Below are 26,922 nucleotides of genomic sequence, written 5' to 3' on the forward strand. Positions count from 1 at the left end.
AGGTATTTCTAAAAAAAGAATTCTAAGGACTCATTTGTCCATAAACTCATAATCTGGAAAATGAAAATAGAAACCGCTATTTCCAGATTATGGAATAAAGCACTCTAGAAAGATCATTTTCACAATTTTTTATGAACAAATTTTTTCCATCTTTAAAAAGGAACATGAAATATCAAACTTTGCACATTTCATAAAAAAAACCAAACAAACAAATCTTTCAAACGACGATGTAAAAATGTTCACCATTGTTCCATTCTTTTAATACAAAAGCTCAAATAATTTGGGTTTGAATCCTAATCATAAAGAAAATAAAAGCACCCTCTTATTTTGATAATTTACTCATATCAAATAAAACAATGTACAGTGATTAAGCAGGAAATAAATTTAGGCATATTCATGTGATTAGGGGGACCCGGTCTCACAATGACATGCAACTGATCCAATCAAGCTCATCTTTGGAATGTCACTGATGCCATATTTAACATGTTCTCTGAAAGTCCCTCCACAGAATCGATTGGTCTGCAACTTGATTTTGGAATAAACCATAACATTCTATGTCAACAATGAGACATGAAACGTCTTGCAAAGTTCTAAATCCTCATCTTCAAATTGACAATTAATACTGTTGTTACCCTCAATAAAAGAATCCAAGCAAATCAGTGCCAACACCTTTGCCACACTTGGGTTGATTGGATCAATCGCAACTATTTGTGAGACCTGGAACTATGGATATCACAATCTATGGCAAGGTATAATGGGTGTTAGTTTCAAATAGGATAGATTAGTTATCAAAAATTGCATCACCAATTAGATATTGCAGTATTTCTTTAATGTATTAAACAACCACCATTACATGTATTTCAAATGTTGTATCAATCATACATTCCCCCCTCCCCCCTTTTTTTTCACCAATTAGATATTGCAGTATTTCTTTAATGTATTAAACAACCACCAATACATGTATTTCAAATGTTGTATCAATGATACATTCCCCCCTCCCCCTTTTTTTTAGGGGGGGGGGGAGGGTGGGGGGTTTCATAAGAATTTACAATCATAGCAACTTTACCATGATTATGGTAACTACTATACCATGGATATCTTGTTTTTATATCACTGCTGGGTCTTGCTTCCATGCTAGTTACCATAATTGTAAATCTTTTATGAAATAAGTCCGTTTTCTCTTTTACATTGTTGATATTGATATCAAACATGTTCATATAACCTTGGATATAGAGACTATCAAAAATCTGATATGAAAAAGGGTTATCACATGCAAATGAATAAGTACTTTCCTATCATTTCAAATCTGGGTAAAGAACGGCAAATATGGAGCGATGCCTAAACTAAACTAAGCATTATAGAATTGATAGAAGTGGTTATATTGTAGGGTGTAATATTTAAAGATTGAACTTGACTTGGAAACCACGAAAAATTATTTTTCTTTACCAAACAAGTCATGAAAAGGTGAAAATGTGTTTAACATAAATTTTGCAGTTTAAATTCAGCCTTACGTGCATAGAAAACATAATCTTTGGGATTGGTTCTTCTTAAAGACTATCTATGCTACTTGTGAAAATCATACTTTAACCAAGGTAACCTAATTATTACATATTTATCAAAAATTGCATTTCTAAAAGGCTGATATTAATGGTGATTGCTTAAAAGTAAACATATATCATGTAGGTCATAATATTCAAAATGTATAATATGATAATAGCAAAGAAAATTTCAATAATTTGGACTTGCTAAGAAACAAATAGAAACCTATATTAATGACTTGTTTTTCATTTTTAGTATTTTCCAATGAAAGCTGACTGTGAAACTTAATTCTGGGCCGAGGTCATTTTAATTCAAACCTTCCGAAAGGGCACTGCCTAACTGGGCTTTGATTAAATACGAGTATCTCAATGACTTTAATATCTGCAGAGACTATAAATCAAAGTAAACATTCTTAAAAGTTTATTCACACAGAAGCATCATCAATAGCAGTTTTTTTCTTAAGATTACCACTTGAAAATTTTGTTGGAAGTTTTTTTAAAGCGACATAAAAAAAAAAATTATTGGAAATTCTACAAGAAAGTTTGATTATTTATCAATGATATTTTGAAACGATTTGTTGAAATTTCTTAAAATGATTAACAGCAGTTGGTGATTTGCACTTTTGCTAAAAACATGATAGTACATCAAAGAATGTTGGACAATTTTGTTGAATTTTCATGAAAAAATGAATAAATAATCGACAAAGGTTTGTGATTTTGCATGTATGCTGAGCACATGGAAATAAACAAAACAATGTAGGATTTTTTTTTTTTATAAAAAACTTATTTTTGTTGATGTTTTTGTTTTTGTATAAACTCTTTGATCCACTTTAATGAACAGTCAATAAATAATCAACAGAAATTGATGAATCCGCATATATGCCGAGGACATCAACGATCACCAAACACTGATCAAAATAGTGCTGATTTTATATAAACATGACCATTCTGACAATGATTATATCATACACATCTGCAGAACATCATATGGTGCGTCTCATTTTGACATGATAATGATATTTTTTTTTCCAAAATGGACATTTCATATTTACCACACATCATGGTTACACTTCGTAATTCCGAAGGTTCATAATTCCGACGGTTCTTTATTCCGAAGGTTCGTAATTCCGAAACACGCAAATTGCCTATACCTCGATGTTCGTTAATCCGAAAACGTAAAAGGTTTCGTTAATCCGAACATTTGTGGCGTTATTCCGAAGGTTCGATAATCCGAAAACGAAATAAGCTTCGATGTTCCGAAGGTTCGTTTGTCCGAAAACGAAATAAGGTTCATTGTTCCGAAGGTTCGTTCATCCGAAAACGAAATAAGGTTCATTGTTCCGAAGGTTCGTTAGTCCGAAAACGAAATAAGGTTAGTTAACCATTTAGTTTTCGGACAAACGAACCTCGTTTCTTTTTCGGATTAACGAACCTTCGGAATTACGAACCTCACTTTGTTTTCGGACTAACGAACCTTCGAAATTACGAACCTCATTTCGTTTTCGGACTAACGAACCTTCGGAATTACGAACCTTCGGAAATACGATCCTTCGGAATAACGAACCTTCGGAATATTCGAACCTTCGGAATAACGAAGCTTTGGAATTACGAATGTATGCGCACATCATAGGCATTCTGAAGAAGTATTATTTGAAATGCACTCACAATCACCACATAAATACATACAATAAGAAGTAAAAAGATAAAACATCTTTATGGTAGTTCAATAGATCATGCAATCGGTTCAGAAAAATACATCAAATAAAGTTCATCTATAAACTAGAAAATAGAAAAATTATCTTTAACCTGCAGGTAAAGTGTATCAAGTACAAATCCACTATGGGAAAAAATGAGGCAATTTCATATTAAATAGATGATTTTTTCTCTTTCAGCTTCAAATAAAGTTCTCCTTTCTTCCTAAACAAATCTTATAATATACATATTTTATGTAGACTGAGTAACAAATATTTCCCACAATTTTTTTTTCCAGTAAAATATATTTTTATATCTATTTGCAAATACTGTACATGATATCAAATAGTAACATCGTACATCTACATAAGTGTGGTTCTATAAAGAGCTTTGCACAATATATTGCATGTGCACCTTTCCCTAGTCCTATTTGTCTTTTATTTCAATCCATTCCTATATCTTTCATCGATATTTACACATTATCCTTATAATCAGCAAGCGTGAACCTTCAGGCAGGAGCCGGTGCAATTAACTCATACCCCGTTTAGATCTACCACCAAATGCGAGGTATCCTAGGAGGTTACCGCAGGTCTGAGGTAATCGCAAGGTAAATATTACCCTAGATAGTCAAGCATGATCGCGAGGTCACACGGCGTGATCCTCCGTTAGACTGTAGATCTAAACGGTCTCGGCGTAAACTCGACATAGTAAACGGAACTCCTACATCCGAGCGATCGATGCGCAGCGCGCGCTTTCCTCCTTAATTGACATTTTACCATGACAACGCAACTCGCGAGTCCAAAGGGACGTGATGTACCTCGCGATCACCGCAGATGAATTCAACGGCCCCAATGTGCACCTCGTGTTTTGATAGGGAATTTCATACCGTGTTTGCTCCAGACGATCGTCTAGTGTGACACCAGAGAGAGATAGATCTAAACGGGGTATCAGTTATCATCTGCCCAGAGAAGAGTGAAATTTGTGACCAGCAGAGGTTATGTAATGGCTAAAGCCACTGGAAACAGCCGTATGGTAAACTCATTATCTCACTTTCCATGGTTGCCCGAAGGCTAGTTGCCGGACAGTTGCCCGAAGCTACACAGGCCTTGCCGAAGAATGTCTCACTGGGACATCGTCTCAGCTTACCCCACATGATGTCTCTGTTACAGATACAAGTATTTCTGGCAACTGCAAAGATCCACGCTGCTCTAGCTTCAAACCCGAGGCATCCCCCTTTTACGAAGACACAGAAACATCTTAAATCATCAACTATTACTTTCTTAAACGGAAACATGACATCCTTAGCCTACCACTGCATATCTGACAGCTCTATCTACGAACCATCCATCCGTACTATAATTTACTTCAACTGTACACATCAAAAAAAAAAAGAGGAGATCGAGAGAGAGAATAGAGGTATCTACAAATGTCCGTCCACAATATCAGTACGAGTCGGATCAGTATCTTACACAAAATGACATCTTAAGAGCAGTATATTCACACCAAAAAATGATGCCTTCCACTTTCAGAAAGGTAAGAATAAATAGTATTTCACAAATAATGTCAGGAATTGTATTTAAAATAGATACATCCAAATCAAGCCCACCACACTACATCATCTACCTGCAAGCTACTTAAAGGGATGGTCCAGTCTGGAGATATATATATCTTAATAAATAGAGTAAAATTCACAGAGCAAAATGCTGAAAATTTGATAAAAATTGGATAACAAATAACGAAGTTATTTAATTCTAAAGATTTGCATTATTCAGATGAAACAGTTCTAGGCATGTCTTCATGAATATTCATTAGGTGGACTGATGATGTCATATCCCCACATGTTCTTTTGTATTTTATTATTCGAAATTAGGTTTATTCAAAACATTTTTACCAAAAATTAAAACAATTACATTGACAACTGATTAAGTGTATTAGTTATTTATTGCCGCAACTTATTTCATCATAATGGAACACATCACTTACACATGTATGAAAAAATGAAACATTTATGATTTCATGTAGTAACATGAGAAAAGGGAGTGTGGGGATGTGACATCATCAGCCCACCTAATGAATATTCACGACGATGGGCATAAAACTGTTTTCACAAAATAATGCCAAACTTTACAATTCAATAACTTTGTTATTTGTTATCCGATTTTGATGAAATTTTCAGCATTATGCTCTGTGAATTTTACTCTGTTTATTTAGATGTAAATATTTTCAGCCCAAACCATCCCTTTAAGTAATTCTAGCATACTGATGCAGGTGGATTGTGTAGTGGGGTGCGGGCCTAATAACAGTAATGAAGGACAAATTTGGAAAGGAGTAACAGAAATCCGAAGAAACAAAATTTCATCACGACCCATTTAAATTCACAGGGCCAATCTGTCAAGTTTGTATCACACCACTGCAACGGCACGGTAAAAAAGAAGAACCTACGTCACACTGCATTTCCAATTTGTGCAGTAATTAAATATCTTGTAAGAAGACCTTGCATTAAGTGAGAGAGAAAAAAAAAACCTTTCCTTATCCTGCTTTGTCTTCCATTAACTAAGGCCTGTCGCAGGAAGAGTTGCATTCAAACGCAACTCCCCAAAAATCAAACGCAACTTGCTTTTCATCCAATCCCACAGGCATATTTCAGAGCTGCGATCGATTTTTGAGTTGCAGTTTAACGCAATTCTTTGTGAAACAAGGCCCTGGATGCTGATCTACCTTCGAAATTAAATTCCTGAGATGCGACTCTCTGCGACTAATTTTTCATCTTCATCTTTCAAATTTTTCCTCTCCTCTTCCACTCCAAGAAAAAAAAAGACGTATATACAGAGGATACTAAAAAGGAATGAATGGGCTTTGTACAAAATAGAGACTGTGATGTTGACGTCATCGATGACGCCGTCGAGGGCGATGACGAAGGCGACGTCGCCTACGATACGAGCAGCACTTTTCTGATTCCATTTGGTGTATCCTGGTCATTGAGGTGCTTTGAGTTGTACCTGAGAACACAGAAGACAAAATTATCATCTTTTATTAGTTAAAGGTAAATGCTAGTTTTGGTAACGATATCAAAATGAGTTCGTACAGAATCCAATGAAATGACCACCAAAGTGTCTGTTTGTATAAATAAAACGCATGTGCCAAAGGATTCTGGAAGAAATTGTGTAATTGCTGAGAAATCAGCAAATAAGCACAGGATTCGGGTAGAGCGTCGGGCCCGACGCTCAAAGCAATAATTATACACTGTCCCACGTGCGCTTATCTGTGTTGGGGAAGTTCAGTCTGAACATTTTTCAGCGTAGATTTCCAGATTTCACAAAGTTCAATTTATGTAACTGTACCAGATCTAGATCCTCGATGATATACTGACAATTAAGCCTGGTTTTACAGACTTTCTCATGAAATCAGTGTTTACTGCAACTACTGGAATTTCTCTTTAAGAGCCAGAAAACAAAAATGAATTAGAGAGCCACTTCAAATTACTACATAAGATGCAGCCAGTGTTCCTTGAACAGGTTCCCTGAATGTCTAGGTCCCGAAACGCAAACTCTTAAGCCCAAATTCACAAATGTGGTTTTGAAAAGCCACGGTTGAATCCATGGTTTATGCAGATTTCCTGTATAAATTACGCTTAATTTAGCGCGTATATAAAAAATTCCAATGCCGATGCGCGCTTTTGTCACAGTGCGCCAATTGGACGCCTGTTAACATGGTTAGACACGCTATTGTATTCATGAGTCCACTGTTTGAAGAGTGGACTCATGAATAAAATAGTGTGGATAACCACGGTAACATGCATAAATTTGGCGCACTGTGACCAAAGCGCACATCAGCATCGGGCACTTTTCAGTATACGCGGCAAATTAAGTGCAATTTATACAGAAAATCTGCATAAATCATGGGTTCAACCGGTGGTTTTCACAAACCACCTTTGTGAATTCGGGCCTTACTGATTGGTCGTATGACTAATGTGACAGTGGATTGTACATTTTGCTCAATGCGATCAATCATAATTCGTACTAAAATCAATTGCAATGTTTTGTATTACAAAGCCCCGATAAGCATTTCTTCACAAATGAATTTTTTAAAACGGAAATAGAGACCAAAGCTTGGTGGATTGAAGCATGCATGAATGACATATTTAGAATTTCTTTTTTTTCAAAAACATTTTAATTTTCCTCCTTCACAATAAATTTATGCCCCCAGCACTACCTACTATGGGCAGGGGCAAAACAATGAAATCATGATGAGGATGATCATGATTATCTATGCTTTCCCACAAAAATAAAACTAACATACCATGAAATAACGTACTCCATGCAAATGTATGATAAATTATAAATGAACAATACAGATGTCAAAACAAGATATCAATCCTCATCTTTTGCCTGGCCAAAATGTTTCAGCTGACCAATATGTGACAAACCACCCCAAATCCAACAATAAGTCACCCAAAATGAATTTTGAGATTTTTATTGAATTTAAAGGTCAATTCTACCCCAGAAAAATGTTGATTTGAATAAATAGAGAAAAATCAAACTAGCATAATGCTGAAAATTTTATCAAAATTGGATGTAAAATAAGAAAGTTATGACATTATAAAGTTTCGCTTATTTTCACAAAACAGTGATATGCACAATTTAATGACATGCAAATGAGACAGTCGATGATGTCCCTCACTCAATATTTCTTTTTTTTTATTGTTTGAATTATACAATATTTCATTTTTTACAGATTTGACAATAAGGACCAACTTGTCTGAACCATAGTATTAAACAATGCTAATTCCACATGTTCAAGGAGGAATTACATGTAATCGTTGTTTCACTTGACAATGAAGAGAAAATTAATATATATTTCATATTTCATATAATAAAATACCAAAGAAACAGTGAGTGGATGATGTCATCAGTCTCTTCATTTGCATACCGATTAGGATGTGCATATAACTGTTTTGTGAAATTAAGCGAAACTTTAAAATTTAAGGAGGCGCGATAGCTCAGTCGGTAGAGCGGGGGACTCGTATTCCGGTGACCCGGGTTCGATTCCCACTTGGTGCGCTAGTGCCCTTTGGTAAGGCATTAATCCTCAGTACCAGGTCCTTCGGAGAGGACCTTAAGCCGTCGGTCCTCTGGTTGCTTGCTTACAAGCATTCATGCTTTCTTAGCAATCAGGTAAAAAATCACCAATAATTGAATTGAATAATTGAATTGAAAAAATGTCATAACTTTCTTATTTTACATCCGATTTTCAGTGTTGTGCTTGTTCGACTTTTCTCTTTTTATACAAATCAATTTTTTTGTTGGGGTGGACTTGTCCTTCAAACAAGCATATCCTTTTAAACTGATATATGATTTGTCAAACTTGATCAACAATAACCTCACTCAAATTTTTAATTGAATGCAGAGAAAAACAAAGCGAAAGCTTCAGAAAATAAGGAGAAAACAATTTTGAAGGTTTTTCTTCACTCAAGCATAAGATGTGCAATTTCAATGAAACTGCCAAGCAGTCTGCAAAAACTTGAGTCAAAGAAACTCTTGTATCTTGTTTTCTATTCAAACTTTATACAATATTTACAGTACATAAAGAAATACCTCTACAGACAAGCTCAGTTTTGAATTTTGGCTTTTTGAAGACCAATTAAATATTTTGGCTATTAACAGAGAACCTTCCCTGGCGACTTATTGGTGGTTTTGGGGTGGTCGGTCACATATGCCGTCACATCAACATTTTTAGCTCTAGATGGGAAGGGGTGATGAGTTGTGATGAAATCAAAAGCACTCACCTCAGTGCATTGAGTAAGTGCTCAACCTCTGTTGGTTCCTGTTCTTTCAGTACTTTTACACAACTTTTAACCTGTGAAACAAAAAGAAACAATCAAACAACAATGAATTGCATGGACTAAGATGACCATTCCAAGGTGTTTAATTATTGTTTTAGTGGCCGAAAAGAAAAGGCGCTATATCAAATGACCTTTGGATTGGATTAGAAAACACAAAATATGAATAAATTATCTCTTTCTCAACCTGTAACATCATTGTAATGTTTGAGAACCTACTCAGCTTTTGTTGGTTCAGTACTTTTACACAACTTTTAACCTGTGAAAGAAAAAGAAAACACAAAATATGAATAAATTATCTCTTTCTCAACCTGTAACATTATTGTCAAGTTTGAGAACCTGCTCAACTTTTTGTTGGATCAGTACTTCAAAAAAAAAATTTACTACAAAATAAAAATAATAAATATTTTAATAAGTGGAACAAAATAAAAATCATAACATATTTTAATCACCTCTTTTCTCTTCCCATAAAACCAGTGTTGTTTGTAAAAAAAAAAAAAAAAACAGAAGTGGTGAAATTGCGTCCCCAACATGTGACATCAAGGATCAGCATTACATTCACGCCCCTTCTAACTTTTTACACTAGTAGCTTCTTTGGTTGTTTGAGAGAAACTCAATTTTTTTTTTCTTCCCCCCATTTCCTTTTTGCCTATTTTGGCACATGGGGCATGTTCCCTGAGCCCCCACCCCCTACACACTACCATCTTATGAATAATAATAATAGTCAGTTCTAGTATAGTATAGCGCATAACACATTATGAATCACGTCTCTATGCGCTTCCAAAGGACTTGAATATTATTACCCCGGCTGTAGCTCAAGCAGCTTTCACGTGCTCGGCATTTCAAGGAATAAATTCCTGCCAGGTACCCGTTCACCTCACCTGGGTTGAGTGCAGCACAATGTGGATAAATTTCTTGCTGAAGGAAACTACGCCATGGCTGGGATTTGAACCCACGGCCCTCTGTTTCAAAGTCTGGAGACTAATCCAATGGGCCACAACGCTCCACCGCTCCACCATGAATATCCATGCTTTTCAATAATGAAAAACAATTCTGTGGACTCACAATATGGTGCGCCGTCTATCGGTTGCAATGAACATGCAAAATTTCCAACTTCAGGGTCGACATTGTGCTCACGTGCAGGCAGCTCACAGTGCTTATGTACTGTGCGCATAATTGCACGCATGCACTAGCACGAAACAGATGTCGACTTTTTCCCACGAGGCACTGAGAATGTCGGCCTGTCCGCTGCAACCAATAGATGGCGCACCGTATTGTGAGTCTACCAAACTATTCAACTTTGAAATATCTATACCTTTCTTTAGTTTACATTGAAGGGCTTAAATTGATTACAATATTCATCATGTGCACTCTACCACAGATATAAAAGCATGACCAGGATCCTGTAACACAAAGGTTAGCAATCAATCGTACGCTTGATTTTCACGAAGGTTGTACATTGTAGTCAATGCAATCAATCGTTAAAAAAAAGTTCTACGATGATTGCTAAGTTTTGTGATACGGGCCCCACAAAAGGAAATATCAATATTTCCTTTATTGTTGGTTAGAATGAAAAATATTATTGAACAAAAAAACTTACGTTGATGGGGGCGCTCTTGTCAAAGGCTCCGACGGGATGAACATGATCATAGAGGATGATGAGGGCAACCATGACACGCAGGCAAAAGAGAACGGTGTTCCTTTCTTGGAAGCGAGCTACAAAGTCACTGTAGAGGAAAACAGCAAAAACAGAATAGAAAATAAGTATCAGTCTCTTTTTATGATACTTTTTATCCTAGTGTTTCTTCCTTGGAACTGAGCTACAAAGTCAATGTAAAGGACGACAGCAAAACAGAGATTGGAAATTAGGTACCTCTCTCTTTTTATGATACTTTTATCCTAGAGCTGCTTTCTTAGGAGCCAGCTACAAATTACTGAATAGGACAATGGCAAAACTGAAGTTAGCAATTAGGTGTCACTTTCATTTTATGCTTATTATCCAAATGTCAAATCAATAAATAAAATTTAATTTCTTCCTTTCTCCTATAGCACGCTACAAAGGCACCAAATAGGAAGGACAGCAGCAAAAGAAAATTTGGGACCACTTTCTTGTACAATAATGATTATACTTGTTTTCAGTGCTAATCACTTAGGAAAAAAAAAGGAAGAAAAAGCTTTGTTTGTTGTAGCCCGACTGACCCTAATAACTCTCCTTACTTTTAAATTTTGTATCGAATTTAACAAAAACTATTAGCTGACCAATCCTAAGTTTTATATAATTTAAACACCTTTTCAAATAAAGTTAATGAGAACAGGCAAAAGGTATCATCTATAACATAATCTAAGGGCACTTGTTCCAGAACAATCCTTGATCTCCATAAAAAATAGGTCTAAGTCTAAGAGCTCTTTCATATATCTTTAAAAAAAATTAGCCTAACTCACCCAAATTACTTTCCTTTGCTACGGCAAAAAAATGAAATAAATCTAGACCTTATTTTATCAGAAGTCTCCTCACAGTAATGCAAGGTAATTGCACTAACTTGGAATGATGCTTTGTCTTCGAGTGTCAAATATTTCATAAATGGGATTTATAGGTGTTGCTTAATTGGCTTTCAAAACTTGAAATTACGGTGATTTAAGAACTAATTATGATTTATGAATGGTTCAAGATCATGACTCAGTAACTGAATACAAATCACCTGCTGGGAGTATTGGAAATAAAACTGAAATTGATATATTGCCTAAATCTTAAGTGACAATGGATAGGAAACTGCAAGTAGAATCTGTAATGTCGATACAGACCTGGGGATCCCATTCAAGCCTGCCTGAAATTTTGGTAAAGGGTTAATAATCTGAACTATACTCAACTTTCATTGAAAATTACAATATTACAAAAGCATAATGGTGATGCATACATGCTGGTGAAAATTTAGCGATACTTAAAGGACAAGTCCACCCAAACAAAAATTTGATTTGAATAAAAATAGAAAAATCCAATAAGCATAACACTGAAAATTTCATCAAAATCGGATGTAAAATAAGAAAGTTATGACATTTTAAAGTTTCGCTTAATTTCACAAAACAGTTATATGCACATCCTGGTCGGTATGCAAATGAGGAAACTGATGACGTCATCCACTCACTATTTCTTTTGTATTTTATTTTATGAAATATGAAATATTCTAATTTTATCCTCATTGTCAAATGAAACAACGATTAATTCCTCCCTGAACAGGTGGAATTAGCATTGTTTAATACTATATGGTTCAGTCAAGTTGGCCCCAGTATTGTCAAATCTGAAAAAATTGAAATATTGTATAATTCAAACAATAGAAAACAAAAGAAAAAGTGAGTGATGGACATCATCGACTGACTCATTTGCATGGCACTGAGTCGTGCATATCACTGTTTTGTGAAAAATAAGCAAAACTTTAAAATGCCATAACTTTCTTATTTCACATCCGATTTTGATGAAATTTTCAGCGTTATGCTTGTTTGATTTTTCACTAAAAATTCAAATCAATATTTTTTTCTGGGGTGGACTTGACCTTTAAAGGTAAAAGACAGTAGTTGCAGCAAACAATTATTTCATGAGAAAGTCTTTTAAATCACGGTTAGTTGTCAAAATATTATCATACATCTAAATCTGTTACATTAATGTCAATTATATTAGATGAAATGGTGAGTGGATGAAGTGGCAATGAGACTGTGTGGATAGTAGACCAACCGATGGTGGACCGAATGATAGTAGACAAGTTGGTAATTGGATGAATTGGCATTAGACCAATAGGAAATAAACAGTCGTAACCACTAGACAACCGCAAATGCGATAAAAATGTTATTGACTGAATTGAAAAAAAAAAAAAAACTCACGGGTTGTCTATCATGACCCTACAGATCTGTGCCATCGTACTGAGAACATCTGTAGTCTTCTCGCACCAGACCTCCTTATTCTGAAACATTTAAAAAAAACAATGCAAACAAACAGGTCCAAAGAAACAATTGGTGGTTGCACAGGCTATATATCAAACGAAAAACAAGAACTTTGTAGCCACTACTCTTCCTGCACTTTTCAGGCAAATAATTATTCATTTATTTTCGGGGGCCTAGATCTGCAAAATTGCAACAATTAAGAAGGATTTTCCAGGGCTCCCTTTTTGAGCTTCCAGTGGCCTGTAACACAAAGATTAGAAATCATTGTATGATTTTTATATAGAATTGATTGCAAAGACTACAACGTACAATTAATCGTGAAAATCAGACGTACGATTTATCACTAACGTTTGTGTCACGGGACCCAGGTATCTTTTGAGCATTTTGGGGGTGAACTCGCCCTGAGCCCCAATGTAAATTTTCCCCTGGTGCTTACAATGCATTAATTCACTGGATATATATAATCTTAAAACTACAACAAAGATTTTTAATGCTTTTCTGAAAATTACGAGTGATGGAGACTGTGTCATTGCAAGTGGCAAATGGGATGCCAGGATATGTTGACATGTACTACATTCATTAACCCCCTTGGTCCTCTTTCATTGCATGGCCCCCCTCCCCCCCCCCCCCCCGACATAAAATTGAACCCCTACATGACATCACATCCAGCACATGACTTCGATTGAAAAATAAAGCACAAAAAGGGTGACTCTCTTCTATATGAAACCGTTACAAAACATTCTACTACCCATAACAAGGCCCATAATCATCAAAGCATTAGTATAATTATAAGGTCAGTGTTAACGAAAGAGATATGATTGGTATAAGTACAATCCCTTGTAACTTTGTGTACCTTTGTCCCGTCTTACAAAGAGTTGCGTTTGATCCAATCAACCTCAACTAAACTGAAATCCATCATTGTCATAACTTTTCCGACCAGAAATTTGCATAACGTCCTTTGTAAACAAAGACAAGCACACCAAATTGTCAAGACAACTATGAATGTACGAGTATACATTCATGTCTGGAAGACATTCGGAACAAACAAGCATTTTAGATGTTGGCGGTGCTGGCTTCCATAGTTGTGGTTGATTGGATCAATCGCAACCCTTTGTAGGACGGGGCCCTAGTGTGCTAGTCAATAATACGTACCGATGATACAAACTTGATTGTTGAATCTACAATGGTCTTGAGCATCGGTGTGGAATGGGCGTAAAATAATGACATCTTATTGGCCATCTCATTGTTCACTGCTACCCTATTAGGATCAGGCTGAAAAATCAGAATAAATACAGATTTGTAAAATATCAACAAATACATCATGGAAAGCTGGAGAACTTGATATAACTAACAGTAGATTTATAATAATAATATAGGGTATTTATATTGCGCACATATCCACCTTGTTAGGTGCTCAAGGCGCTCCTATATTACCCAGCTACAGTAAGCTAGGCGTTCATAGCGCACACAGCTTTTTAAGGAATTACTTCCTACTGGTACCCATTCACCTCACCTGGGTCGAGTGCAGCACACTGTGGATCAGTTTCTTGCCGAAGGAAATTACGCCATGGCTGGGATTCGAACCCACGACCCTCTGTTTCAAAGTCCGAAGACTAATCCACTGGGCCACAACGCTCCACATAAATACAGATTTGTAAAATATTAACAAAATATACAACACGCAAAACTGGAGAATTTGTTTTAACAGGAGATTCATCTATATACATGTCAATCAATAAAGAATCCCAAAATGTGAACTTGCTTTACCATCCAAGAAAGGGAAACAGATCATTCATAAATTTGGGTGTAGTTCGTGAAACATGGTCCCCATTAGCAACCGAGTCACGGTAATAACATAACATGACTCGAGTGTAGTGGTTTCACGGTACACCGTGTATTCTTTCTTGGGCATATGTTGATCCTGAAAAGGACCACCCAAACTCAACGTTTTGACAAGTGTGTTCTGGTCGTCGTCTTCTTCGTCATGGATATAGAAACGTTTTAAATCATGCTTCATTCAAATCTTGAATGACAAGGATGTAGTCAAAGGATTCAGACGAAGCGAGCCGGCCTCGAGGCCACATTTTGCCGGCCTCTGCATTGGCCCGAGGCACATGTGCATAGTCTCTGGGTGAAGCTTTTCTGTAGCGGCCTCGTGACTCGGAAGTATCGGCCTCGACTACATCCCTGTAATGAATAATGATTCCCAACCTTTTTATATCTAGTTCCCTCTCTCACTATTTGTGCCACAACTGAAACAGTGGTCTTCATCGTGGTTTATTTCCAATTCGTCTAATGCCAATTCGTCCAATTGGCAACTCGTCTACCATCATTTGGTCTACCATAAGTTTGTCCACTCACCACATGGTCTACTTTCATTTAGACTAATGTCATTCCGTCTAATAACCAGTTGGTCCAATAGCCATTTAATCCATATACCATTTGGTCTAATTATACTAAAGTGTTAATTGTGCAAAATGAAGGAAAAGAAAATGGGTATTAGATCAACTGGTTATTAGACGAAATGGTAATAGACGAACTGGTGATTAGACGAAGTGAAGTGATGATTGGACCAAATGGTTGTTAGACGAAATGTTGGACGAAATGGCATTAGACTAAATGAAGGTAGACCATGTGGTGAGTGGACGAATTGGCAATTTTCCTTCATTGTAGAGTAGTTATAGCGATTGAATCCCATCGTGTCACATCATATCAGATCAGCAGTGGCAATCATGTTGATAGCATGAATTTATTGATAAGTTCAAAAATTTCATGATCAGTTTATACGAAAGGCCGAATTGTGGCATTCCTAAAAGATCACATGACAGTGGGAACCAGATACAATTGGACAGGGTAGAAGGTAGATAATACCGACCTGGTTTGCCAACTTTGTTCTGCTTAACGTCCGTCTGTAGTAACTGAAGTCGTTCTGTATTGATGGATTCGTCATCTAGATAAAAAAAAAATATATATATAAGGATAATGACAGACTGGTAACACAATTTCAAAAGATTACAGGCATATATCATACGACCAATACAAGAAAGATTGGCATGTTTCAACATGCCAACAAAAAAGAATTTTGGTGAAAGACAAACTATACAAACCACCTACAGATGTAGTGATCTTGACCCATCTTACAAAGAGTTACGATTGATCCGATCAATCACAAGTTCTATGGACGGCCGGTAACGTCAACATCTAAAATGTATGTTTTGTTCAAAATATTTTCTAGATATGCTATATATTCATACATTCATTGTTTTCTTGACATTTTAGGGTGCTTCTCTTTGTTTACAAAAGACATTTTGCAAACTTCCTTTTTCAAAATTGTGACATTGTTGGATTTCCATACAGTTGAGATTGGTAACTCTTTGTAAGACGGGGCCCTGGTGGATGTTTCAAAAAGCTGTTCGTAAGTTAAGAGCGACTTTAAGAATGACTGGTGATCCTTTCTCGTGTTAAATGGTATATTCATTGGCAATGGTATATTCATTGGCAATGGTTTAGCGCGTAAGAAAGGATCAACAGTCGTTCTTAAAGTCGCCCTTAACTTACGAACAGCTTTATGAAACGGCCCTCTGGTCTGGTGCTCTTCTTTTCTGCACAGTGTACTCTCAAAGATATAAGGAAGTGCCCGACCTAGCAAGTGGGAAATAAACAAAAATCACCCCCCCCCCTCTAGTCTGCTGTGCAAACCCTTAAGGGTCTGAATGTGCAGCCTACTCATGCCTTGTGTACTGAAGGCCCTGAATTGAAACAGCAAGTTTTGTATGTGTTAGTCTTTGCGTGGAGACACACTTGCCGATCAAAGTTTCAATCAGGGTCTGTGCCTGCAGACTACCCCCCTCCCTGAAAAAAATGTTCATGAAGAAGAAAAAAATCATTGGTATTATCAGTGAATCCATTCAAATGCAAGCTTGAGTCATCGTCCATGATTAGGGGCTGTAGCAATTTTGAATCTAGATCAACAGTAATTAGCCCATAATGTAAACAAGGATTAAAAACAAACTAGAAGTCTGACCTCGATACGACCCTGGCTTCAATGGTCAGGTATTTACCCATGAATACCTACATGTAGATATATTTGTCCATGTTTTGTTTACATATTGTCAATTCCACGTACATATGTATTCTGACTAATCTATCGGTAAACAGAGTTTTTATACAATCATATACACATGGAACATTGACACAATGAACTTTGTCTATTGTGACATCAGCTGTGGTCCGGATCTGAATGATTGATGGTAATGGTGACGATGATGGTGGTGAGGAGGATGATGAAGGGGAATATGATGGTGGTGGTCTTGGGGATGATGGGCGGTGGTGACGATGATGATGATAATGAGGAGGAGGGGGATGAGGAGGAGGAAGATGATGATGCCAATGGTGGTGGTGGTGCTATGTATAAATGGTGATAATGATATGATGATGATGGTGATGATGTTGGTGGTGATGATGATGGTGATGATGATAATGATGATGATGATGATGGTGATAGTGATGGCGGTGGTGGTGGTGAGGAGGATGATGAAGGGGAAAATGATGGTGGTGGTCATGGGGATGATGGGCGGTGGTGACGATGATGATGAGGAGGAGGAGGGGGATGAGGAGGAGGAAGATGATGATGCCAATGGTGGTGGTGGTGCTATGTATAAATAGTGATAATGATGATGGTGATAATGATGATGATGATGGTGATGATGATGGTGGTGATAATGATGATGATGGTGGTGGTGATGATGATGATGATGATGGTGGTGGTGATGATGATGATGATGATGGTGATGATGGTGATTATGATGATGATGGTGATGATCATGATCATGATGCTGATGATGATGATCATGATGATGGGATAATGATGATGATGATGATGATGATAATGATGATGATGGTGATAGTGATGGCGGTGGTGATGATGATGATGATGATGGTGATGATGATAATGGTGATGGTGGTGGTGATGATGATGATGAACATGACGATAGTGATTATGATGATGAAGAGAAGGATGTTGATGACAAAGAGAGTGAAGATGATATGCAAAGCTAATAAGCTCATGTAAAGTGTCAATAAAATATGAGTTAAACTCCTGCATCATCTAAAATGCCAATTTCACAAAGGTGTAAATGGGTGATTTAGTCTTTCTTCAACTGTTATATTTTGTGAAAATTTTGATTTATTTAATCATTTCATTTTTCATATCCTTCATATCATAACTGTTTTTAGAGAATACACATTCAAATAATCTAATTATGAATTTTAATTAAAATTTACTTTCAGGGCCTTAATACCAAAACTAAAAATATACTCAACCACCGACTGCCAATTATGAACGAGGGTAGTAACCACAAATATTTATTAATCTATGACCATGTGATTAAGTACATGTACATTCACTTGACATACATGTACATGTAGCTGTGCAAATGTACACCTAACAGGCTGCGAAAAAAGCTATGAAACCAGTAACCGGGTAATAATAATTGTGAAGCGCTTTGAGCAGTCAAGAGATTGATAAAGCGCTATATAAAAGCCAATTATCATTATTTGATTTGAACAAATATATAAAAACCAGACTAGCATAGCACAGGAAATATAATCATTGAAGTTGGAGGTAAAAAAGAGATTTATATGTAATTTGTAAGGTTTTTTTTAAACAATTAATATTCACATCATGGTCTGTAAGCGAATGAGAGAGTCACTAAGCCCACACAGTCACTAATTCTTTCATGTTTCTATGACAATATTTAGAAAAATTGTGAAGGGAATGTAATAATTTTTCATTTTCCATCCAATTCTGATGAAACTTTCAGTGCTGGTCTTGTTTGATTTTAATCCTCCATTCAAATCAACATGTCATTAGGGTGGACTTTCTTCTTTAAGTGATATTACTCTCATATGCCAGTGATGATTTTTACAATGCTGGTGATACAAACAATGTCATGTCTGCGCAGGCCCAACACTCCAAATATACAAACAAACATAATGACAAATTATGACCAAGGTTACATACCCTATCTCAGTGGAGGTGATGTTTATTAATTATACCAAATTTGCAAATGAATTATACAATTGATATTGACAAATAAATAACAAACTTAGCCTCAATGACCTCATCAAATTTTTTGCTGATTGTTGATGTCGTCGCTGTTCATGTTGGGTAATCATTGCTACTGCTGCTACTTACAATATTGCTGTTTTAAACAATATTCTTAATGTTGTAGAGGCGGGAACTGTTGCTTTTATTGTATATTACTGTTATTGTCTATTAAAGTGATCCATATTCAGTTTTTGTGTTACTTTCAGAACAATGGTCTTCAGTCATGCTTAACCTGGGGAGCATTTCATTCACATTTATTTTATTGACAATTTGTCAGATCTGACAAATTTTCTTGGTTTTGATTGGCTGAGCACTCTTTCCATGGTATCTGTCAGATAAAACAGGACTTGTCGGATAAAACGTCTGACAAGTCCTTCCATGGAACGCTCCCCTGAATTAAGAAGTAGGGACATGAATTTTATTGTCACTGTCACTCATGGCATTTAATGAAAGATGAAAGGACTTGTCAGATGTTTTATCCCACAAAGTATGTTTTATTCAACAGTTACCATAGTAACAGTTCGTTTGATGCCTGTGCTTGTCTGCCAATCAAAATCAAGGATAGCTTTCAGAGCCAACAGGTTGACAGACAACAAATGTAGATGAAAGTGAAACGCTCTTCTGATTAATTCTGAGAAACATTTCATGAAAGGACTTACCAGACGTATCATCTGACAATTACCACAGGAACAGTGCTTCCCAATCAAAACCAAGGATAGTTGTCTCACAAGCGAAAAAAATGAAGCGCTCTCCTTGGCCCCGTAACACAAAGGTTAGAGATCAACCACTAATTTGAAAGAACAGCTCTGATTGGTTCCTAGTCAGTCTGCTGAGCAAAATGTAACAATGATGATGATAGGCCATTTCCTTTAGCCATTAATCGCCAACCTTTGTGATACCCGGCCCTGAGGAACGTTTCATCAAAGGACTTGTCAGACGTACTATCCAACAAGTCTGTTTTATCTGATGCTTCTCAGCCAATCAAAATCAAGGATAGTTATCAGATCTGACAACCTGTCGTACAGAAACGCTCCCCCAAATTCAGAATAGACTTGACAAGATTTGTTCATACCTTGAGGTCATCAAACTTTAACGTGAAGTGGAGGACTTGAGCGAACTGCTTCGCAAGCGCTTGCTTCTGTTCCAGCTGCTGCACGGGGGAATCTGCACCGATGCACAGTGCGTTGAGGAGCTCCTGGTTGACTTTGTCTAACTTGATCGAGAACTCGTAGTACCTTTTGAGTCTGGCCACCAGAGGGCACACTGAAGCCCAGGCGTTCTGTTGAAGGTCGTTGTCTCGCGGCGATGTGATGGCCTGGAGTGTGAGATGGAGCGCGAGAAGAGAGATAAATGGATAGTTCAACGAAAGAGGCAGGGAGAGAGAAGGAGATATATGCCATTTCATCCATGATTTACAGTATTAAAGGTAACAGAAAGCAGTTGCAGTAAACGATTATTTCATGACAAAGCCTTTTAAATCAAGATTAATGGTTGCAATATCGTCATTGATCTACATCTGGTATAACAATTGTAAACCTATCTTTGTGAAATCATGAAATCTTATTTAATAACCAATAATTCTGATGATCACTAACACAGAAAGGCATATGTGGGACAGTGTATTGATCTTGCTTGGAAAAATACCTGACATTTGATGGAATTCTGTGCTTATTTTGCTCATTTCTATTAAAGCAAATACACAATTTCTTCCACAGCCTATTGGCACATATATTTTTATTTATTCATACTTAACACTTTGGTGGTAATTCTATTGGATTTTGTTTGAACTCATTTTGAGATCGTTTCCACAACTGGTAGGGCCTATACACAACAAGCTCTTGTTTCACTTTAGGTCTCTCCATTTTGAATGTAAGGCTCTAGGCTGTTTATAGCCTTTTTATCCGCATCTATTAATTATGAAATTACTTTAAATATTTAAGAATGAGATATACGTTTTGTATTTTGATTGTGGAAAATACATGAAATGAATAAATGAATGATTAGATTTATAGTACTATGCTTTTTATTTTTCAGTGTACTTTTTGCATTCAAACAAAAGGGGAAACATACATTGATATATGCCATACTTGCCATTCAACAGTGGTGTAAGAAAAATGCATCAATTACTTCTCCCTCACCCCCCCCCCCAAAAAAAAAAAAAATAATAATAATAATTATAATAATTCACAAATGCATAATATAAAGCAACATAAAAGATAGATTGTTAAACTTTTCATTGAAGACTTAATGGCCCGAATTCATAAAGGTGGTTTTGAAAACCCACGGTTGAGTCCATGTTTATGCAGATTATCTGTAAAGATTACGCGTATTTACTGCGTATATTAAAAAAATGTCCAATGCTGATGCGCGCCTTTGTCACACTGCGCCAAATCGACGCCTGTTGCCGTGGTTATCCACGCTATTTCATTCATGAGTCCACTGTTTTGAATAATGAGTCCACTCTTCAAACACTGGACTCATGAATAAAATAGCGTATCTTACCATGGTAACAGGCCTCAATTTGGCGTACTGTGACAAAAGTGCGCATCAGCATTGGACATGTTTTATACACGCGCCCGATATGCGCTAAATTCATGAGTCCACTGTTTTGAATAATGAGTCCAACAACCTGTCGGACAGAAATGTTGATGAAACACTCCCCGAATTCAGAATAGAGTTGACAAGATCTGTTCGTACCTTGAGGTCATCAAACTTTAACGTGAAGTGGAGGACTTGAGCGAACTGCTTCGCGAGCGCTTGCTTCTGTTCCAGCTGCTGCACGGGGGAATCTGCGCCGATGCACAGTGCGTTGAGGAGCTCCTGGTTGACTTTGTCTAACTTGATCGAGAACTCGTAGTTCATGAGTCCACTGTTTTGAATAATGAGTCCACTCTTCAAACACTGGACTCATGAATAAAATAGTGTATCTTACCATGGTAACAGGCCTCAATTTTGCGCACTGTGACAAAAGTGCGCATCAGCATTGGACATGTTTTATACACGCGCCCGATATGCGCTAAATTAAGCGTAATTTATACAGAAAATCTGCATAAACCATGGATTCAACCGTGGGTTTTCAAAACCACGTTTGTCAATTCGTGCTAATGCTTCCCCAAGACATGGATACACAAATACATAGACAACCTACTTCCTGCCCAAGTATTGTATCTAACCTCCTATGACCTCACAGGAAGTAAAAAGGAAGCCTGGGAAGTTGAAATGTTGGTTCAAGGTCAGGTAAGCCATAGTTATTTCATGAAGTGATTACTGTATGTATAGAGATGGATCCAGAGATAATTACTATTCAAAGAGACTTCAAGGATTATATCAGGGTGCGAATCCCAACGTAACACTCGCATCCATATTTGTCACTCTCCACCAAAGTGCAGTAAATGGGTAAGTAGTAGAAAGAAATTCCTCGAATGCTGAAGCCGGGGTAATAGTACGCAGCGCTTAGAAATATTGTATTAAGCGCCACATTAATGTTGCATATTATTATCATAATAATAATAATTATTATTATTATTCAGATGTGCACACATTGTGTGCGGGAATGACTGATTGAATCCGATGCCCAGGGTAATAATATATCTGTAAAGCGCTTAAAAGACATGTCATTCCAATTAATTAAGCGCTTTATAAAAGCATAATATTATTATTATTATTCCTCGACCCTGTGGACCCCCGGCCTAACGGGAAGACTCAATTGTCCAACTTTTAAAAGAAAGCGCTACCTACCTGTCTGATTTCTTCTCCTGCTCCTTTGTAATCCTGTACATCCTGTAGAATGGTGTCTAGTTCTATGAGAATATCGGCCGTCCTCTCAAATATTTCTCTCTCCTGCTCTGTCGGCTGTGCATCTAATAGGAGAAAGAGAAATAGAGAGGTGACCGTGATGGGAAATAAAATCAAGACAAAAAAAATAGGAAGAACAGAAAGAGAGAAAGAAAGAACGAAAGGAAGGAATCTGTATTTATGACAATAAAAATTACTAAAACTACTGTAAATACATGTATCTCTCATGACTGAACTTCAAAAATGTATAATTTTGAATTGTATTCACAAAAATGCTTAATATCGAGAAGGGGGGGGGGGTCACTTTTAGTTATGTTTAAATGCTGAAGCTCACATGATATGTAAAGCCCCTTTCACAATTGACGTACGACCATTTGCGACCTTTTGGTCGTGCGACAGGCTGCAACAGGCATCAATCGCTAGTCATCTCATAAGATCGCACAGAGGCTTTCACAGTTGCAACAGCTGTCGTACAACAAAAACAACCAGTAAACCCCGTTGCACGAGTAAGTCGCATATGCTCTTATTGTGCTCGTGCGATCACATGCGAGTGTTGCACGAGGGATTGCGAGTGGAACGGTCGCATACATGCGAATGAAATGGTAGTGCAATGTTGTAAGCCGTTGCGATCGGTCTTGCAACAGTCTTATGGCCCATATTATTATCGCAACCAGTCGCAAGACAGGTCTCTGTACATGTAGGTCGCTTGCACATGTGCAAGTGTTGCACGACCTCCAGTCAAGTAAATGCGACTACTTAGTTGTGCCACCTCTCGCACCAAGTCGTACAACGTTGAACAACACTCGCACGATGATCGCCCGACCGATGGTACGACCCCGGGTACGGCCTGATGCGAGTGAATCGATCGTATTTGATCGCGTTCGGATTTTGAACATGTTCAAAGTTCAGATGTGACCAGCCACGACCACCTCGAGTTCGTGCGACCGTCTACAACGACTGCGAGTGCTCGCAAGACACCAAGAGATCGATCGTGCAACAACAAGAAAAAAACTGTTGCAGGCGGTCGTAAACTGGTCGGACGTCAATTGTGAAAGGGGCTGAACGGTCGCATACATGCGAATGCAACTGTAGTGGAATGTAGTAAGCCGTAATTTCGATCGGTCTTGCAACAGTCTCATATTATCGCACCCAGTCGCAAGACTGGTCTCTGTAGGTCTCCAGCACATGTGCAAGTGTTGTACGACCTCCAGTCGACTAAATGCGACTATACTTAGTTGTGCCACCTCTCGCACCAAGTCGTACAACGTTGAACAACACTCACACGATGATCGCCCGACCGATGGTACGACCTGTTGCGAGTGAATCAATCGTATTTGATCGCGTTTGGATTTTGAACATGTTCAAAGTTCAGATGCGACCAGTCACGATCACCTCCGACCACCTCGAGTTTGTGCGATCGTCTACAACGACTGCGAGTGCTCGCAAGACACCAAGGGATCGATCGTGCAACAACAAGAAAAAACTGTTGCAGGTGGTCGTAAACAGGTCGTACGTCAATTGTGAAAGGGGCTTAACATGCAATCTTATTGATTAATATGCAGTAGTGCACGTCCTCTACTAGGCCAATGTGGTGATGCCTTCTATACCGCACGTAACTCGGAATTGAAGTGCAACTCTATTGGGGCATTGCAAGAAACTTGCTATCAATTGCAAGTTTATCTTTGGTCCCTAAATCAATCATAAGTTTTGAAATAAAATGTGAATTTGCAACAGTTAAAATTGATCTATTAATTATAAAATTGCAACAGAATATTTGCTATTGATTGCAATTTTTTTCTTGCAACACCCCCTATGTCTCACATAACTCTTTGTTTAAGACCCCATAGATCTTTACTGGGTTTTTTATTCTCAAAATCATACCCTTCTCTCTTATTACACATACTAAAATGCTACATATGAATCAAAGTATATAATTTCTCCAAATAAAAAAATATATAAAAAAAGAGTGAATTCCAGGATGAAATTTTTTTTAAAGAAAAACTTGTAAGAATTATGATCGGGCAACACAGCCCAGAACACAGATTGACAAAAACAATCCTTAACCCCCCCTCACATCCCATGTAAAGGTTGTATGTGTGTAATTCATGTCAAGTTGAGATTTCCTATCATCTTTCTAATTATTGGGTTCTGCTATTTTTTTTTCCAGTTACAATTCTAGGAAAAACAAAGGCTTATTATAAAACAGACAGAAATAATGCCCTTCCTAACTCTTTGACTTTACACTAGATGCATCTTTGGTTTATTTATCATTAAAACCTTATTTTAAATATTTGCATTTTTTTTTTACTTTTGCCTTTCACATACTATGCCCCATGTGCTATATTTTCCCTAGATAGGCAACTGTTACTAATTCCCCCCTCTAAAAACTAAAAATTATTAGAAAAAAATGGGAAATTTAAAGTAGGCATCAATTACACAGATTTAAGATGATCTTTATAAAAGGTTTTTATCGTGGAGAATACTATGGAAGTTTGCGTTATCAAAAACCACCTCTGTCCTTTTCAGGACTCCTGTACATACATGGTGTTTGTACTGCAAACTTCCATGCACAGATTTATCCCTACTTTCAATGAGCAATTAAAATGCCACTCATGTTTGTGTTGGGAGTTTGTGTAAAGTATAAATCAAGAGTACCAAACACTTTCATATATGAAATATTAAAGTTTCTTTTAACAGCTTTTCTAGAGCAAAACCAGGGGGCGGGGCCCCCATTTCACAAAACTAACCATCTGCAGTATTACGATCAATGATAACTTCCATGGGAACCTTGACGGTTGATTGGCTGATAACGAAAAGCAGTGTCACCCAGGGGGAAAAACTTACACGAGGGCTTATGGCCAATTCACCCCCAAAATGCTCTACGGAGCCCTGGAAAACTTTAAGAGAGCCCCTCAAATTCCCATAGGGTGTAGTATCAATTGTAATACAATGTAGCAAAATTGGGCTAGCCCCCCCCCCCCCCCATGAAAAAAATATTTAAAAAACCCTTGTGTTACCACTGCTTTTACCACTGATGGGGCTACAACAAATGATGATACATGTATATTTATATCAATAAAATATCAAAATTTTGACACTATATTGCAAATATCCAAAATCATAGATTTCAGATATAAAAAAGGTTTTCCTTTTATAACATGCAATCTTAACTCTCTTATAGATCTAATGCCTATGACTTCATCTGGTATTATTTTCTTTCCTCTCCTTTGCAATTCATTTTTTTTCTCTCTCTCTTTCTTTCAATTCATTATAACTAACACTTGATTATGCAAACAAGTTAATAATTGAAATGGTTAGTCTGAATAAGAAGGATGCTTTAGACAGACAGAAGTGGAAGGAAGGACCGTCACCATGGCGCGAGAGTCGATTAACCATTGTATTAGAGGAAAACAGCAGACTAAAATAAATGATGATGATAATAATAATAGGCATTTATATAGTGCCATCTACAGTATCTAGAAATAATCTATTCCGAAGCGCATTGTTAATTATTTATATTATTACCCTGGCTTTAGCTCGAGCTGCCTTTCAGCGCTCAGTGCATTCAAGGAATTAATCCTGCCAGGTACCTATTCACCTCACCTGGGTTGAGTGCAGCACAGTGGGGATAGATTTCTTGCTGAAGGAAATTACGCCATGGCTGGGATTCGAACCCACGACCCTCTGTTTGAAAGTCAGAAGACTGATCCACTGGGCCACAACGCTCCACATGATGATAATAAATCAATCACTAACCTTCAAAATTTATGTATACTTGTGGGTTATCAGGGGGCTCATCTCGCGCTAACAGTCTTAGAATATTGCCCATGGCGTCTGGCTTGGGTGTCTGACGAAATTAGAAAGTTTCTGCAAAGAGAAAAAAATATACAATAAAATAAAGTTAAGTTAATGGAATGATTGTCCACGTTCAAGTAATTTTTCAGACCAGGGGCCCGTAACACAAAGGTTCGCGATTAATCGTACACCCGATTTCACGATTGACTGTACATTGTAGA

At 37.2% G+C, this 26,922-nt stretch overlaps 1 protein-coding gene across 2 annotated transcripts; it reads right to left on the reverse strand.

The window, feature by feature from the left end:
• Nucleotides 1–2,128: 2,128 nt before the first annotated feature.
• Nucleotides 2,129–26,775, reverse strand: LOC129280751 (CYFIP-related Rac1 interactor B-like). 2 transcript variants are annotated; one of them, XM_054916758.2, is made up of 9 exons: nucleotides 26,663–26,775; nucleotides 22,850–22,971; nucleotides 20,184–20,426; nucleotides 15,878–15,952; nucleotides 14,155–14,274; nucleotides 12,943–13,022; nucleotides 10,670–10,796; nucleotides 9,016–9,086; nucleotides 2,129–6,229 (listed from the first exon to the last, which is right to left on the reverse strand). In XM_054916758.2, the coding sequence occupies exons 1-9, from the start codon at nucleotides 26,733–26,735 to the stop codon at nucleotides 6,160–6,162; spliced, it is 981 nt and encodes a 326-aa protein (XP_054772733.1). In that variant the 5' UTR covers nucleotides 26,736–26,775; the 3' UTR covers nucleotides 2,129–6,159. The 2 variants fall into 2 exon arrangements, 1 of the variants encoding a protein (XP_054772733.1); XR_010296289.1 differs by lacking the exon at nucleotides 2,129–6,229 and adding an exon at nucleotides 8,514–8,728 and having other exon boundaries at nucleotides 8,799–9,086.
• Nucleotides 26,776–26,922: the final 147 nt, after the last annotated feature.

This window comes from Lytechinus pictus, chromosome 17 (genome assembly GCF_037042905.1).
Source record: "Lytechinus pictus isolate F3 Inbred chromosome 17, Lp3.0, whole genome shotgun sequence".
In the NCBI taxonomy this organism is placed as follows: Eukaryota; Metazoa; Echinodermata; class Echinoidea; order Temnopleuroida; family Toxopneustidae; genus Lytechinus; species Lytechinus pictus.

What these genes read in the sequence shown, in the direction of transcription:
- LOC129280751 (XM_054916758.2), bottom strand. Translation starts at nt 26,735, where the DNA reads ATGGGCAATATTCTAAGACTGTTAGCGCGAGATGAGCCCCCTGATAAC. An exon ending in AGTATACATAAATTTTGAAG is followed by an intron (nt 22,972 to 26,662) that starts GTTAGTGATTGA and finishes TTCTCCTATTAG; the next exon opens with ATGCACAGCCGACAGAGCAG. An exon ending in CAATCAAGTTTGTATCATCG is followed by an intron (nt 13,023 to 14,154) that starts GTACGTATTATT and finishes TAAATGTTTCAG; the next exon opens with AATAAGGAGGTCTGGTGCGA.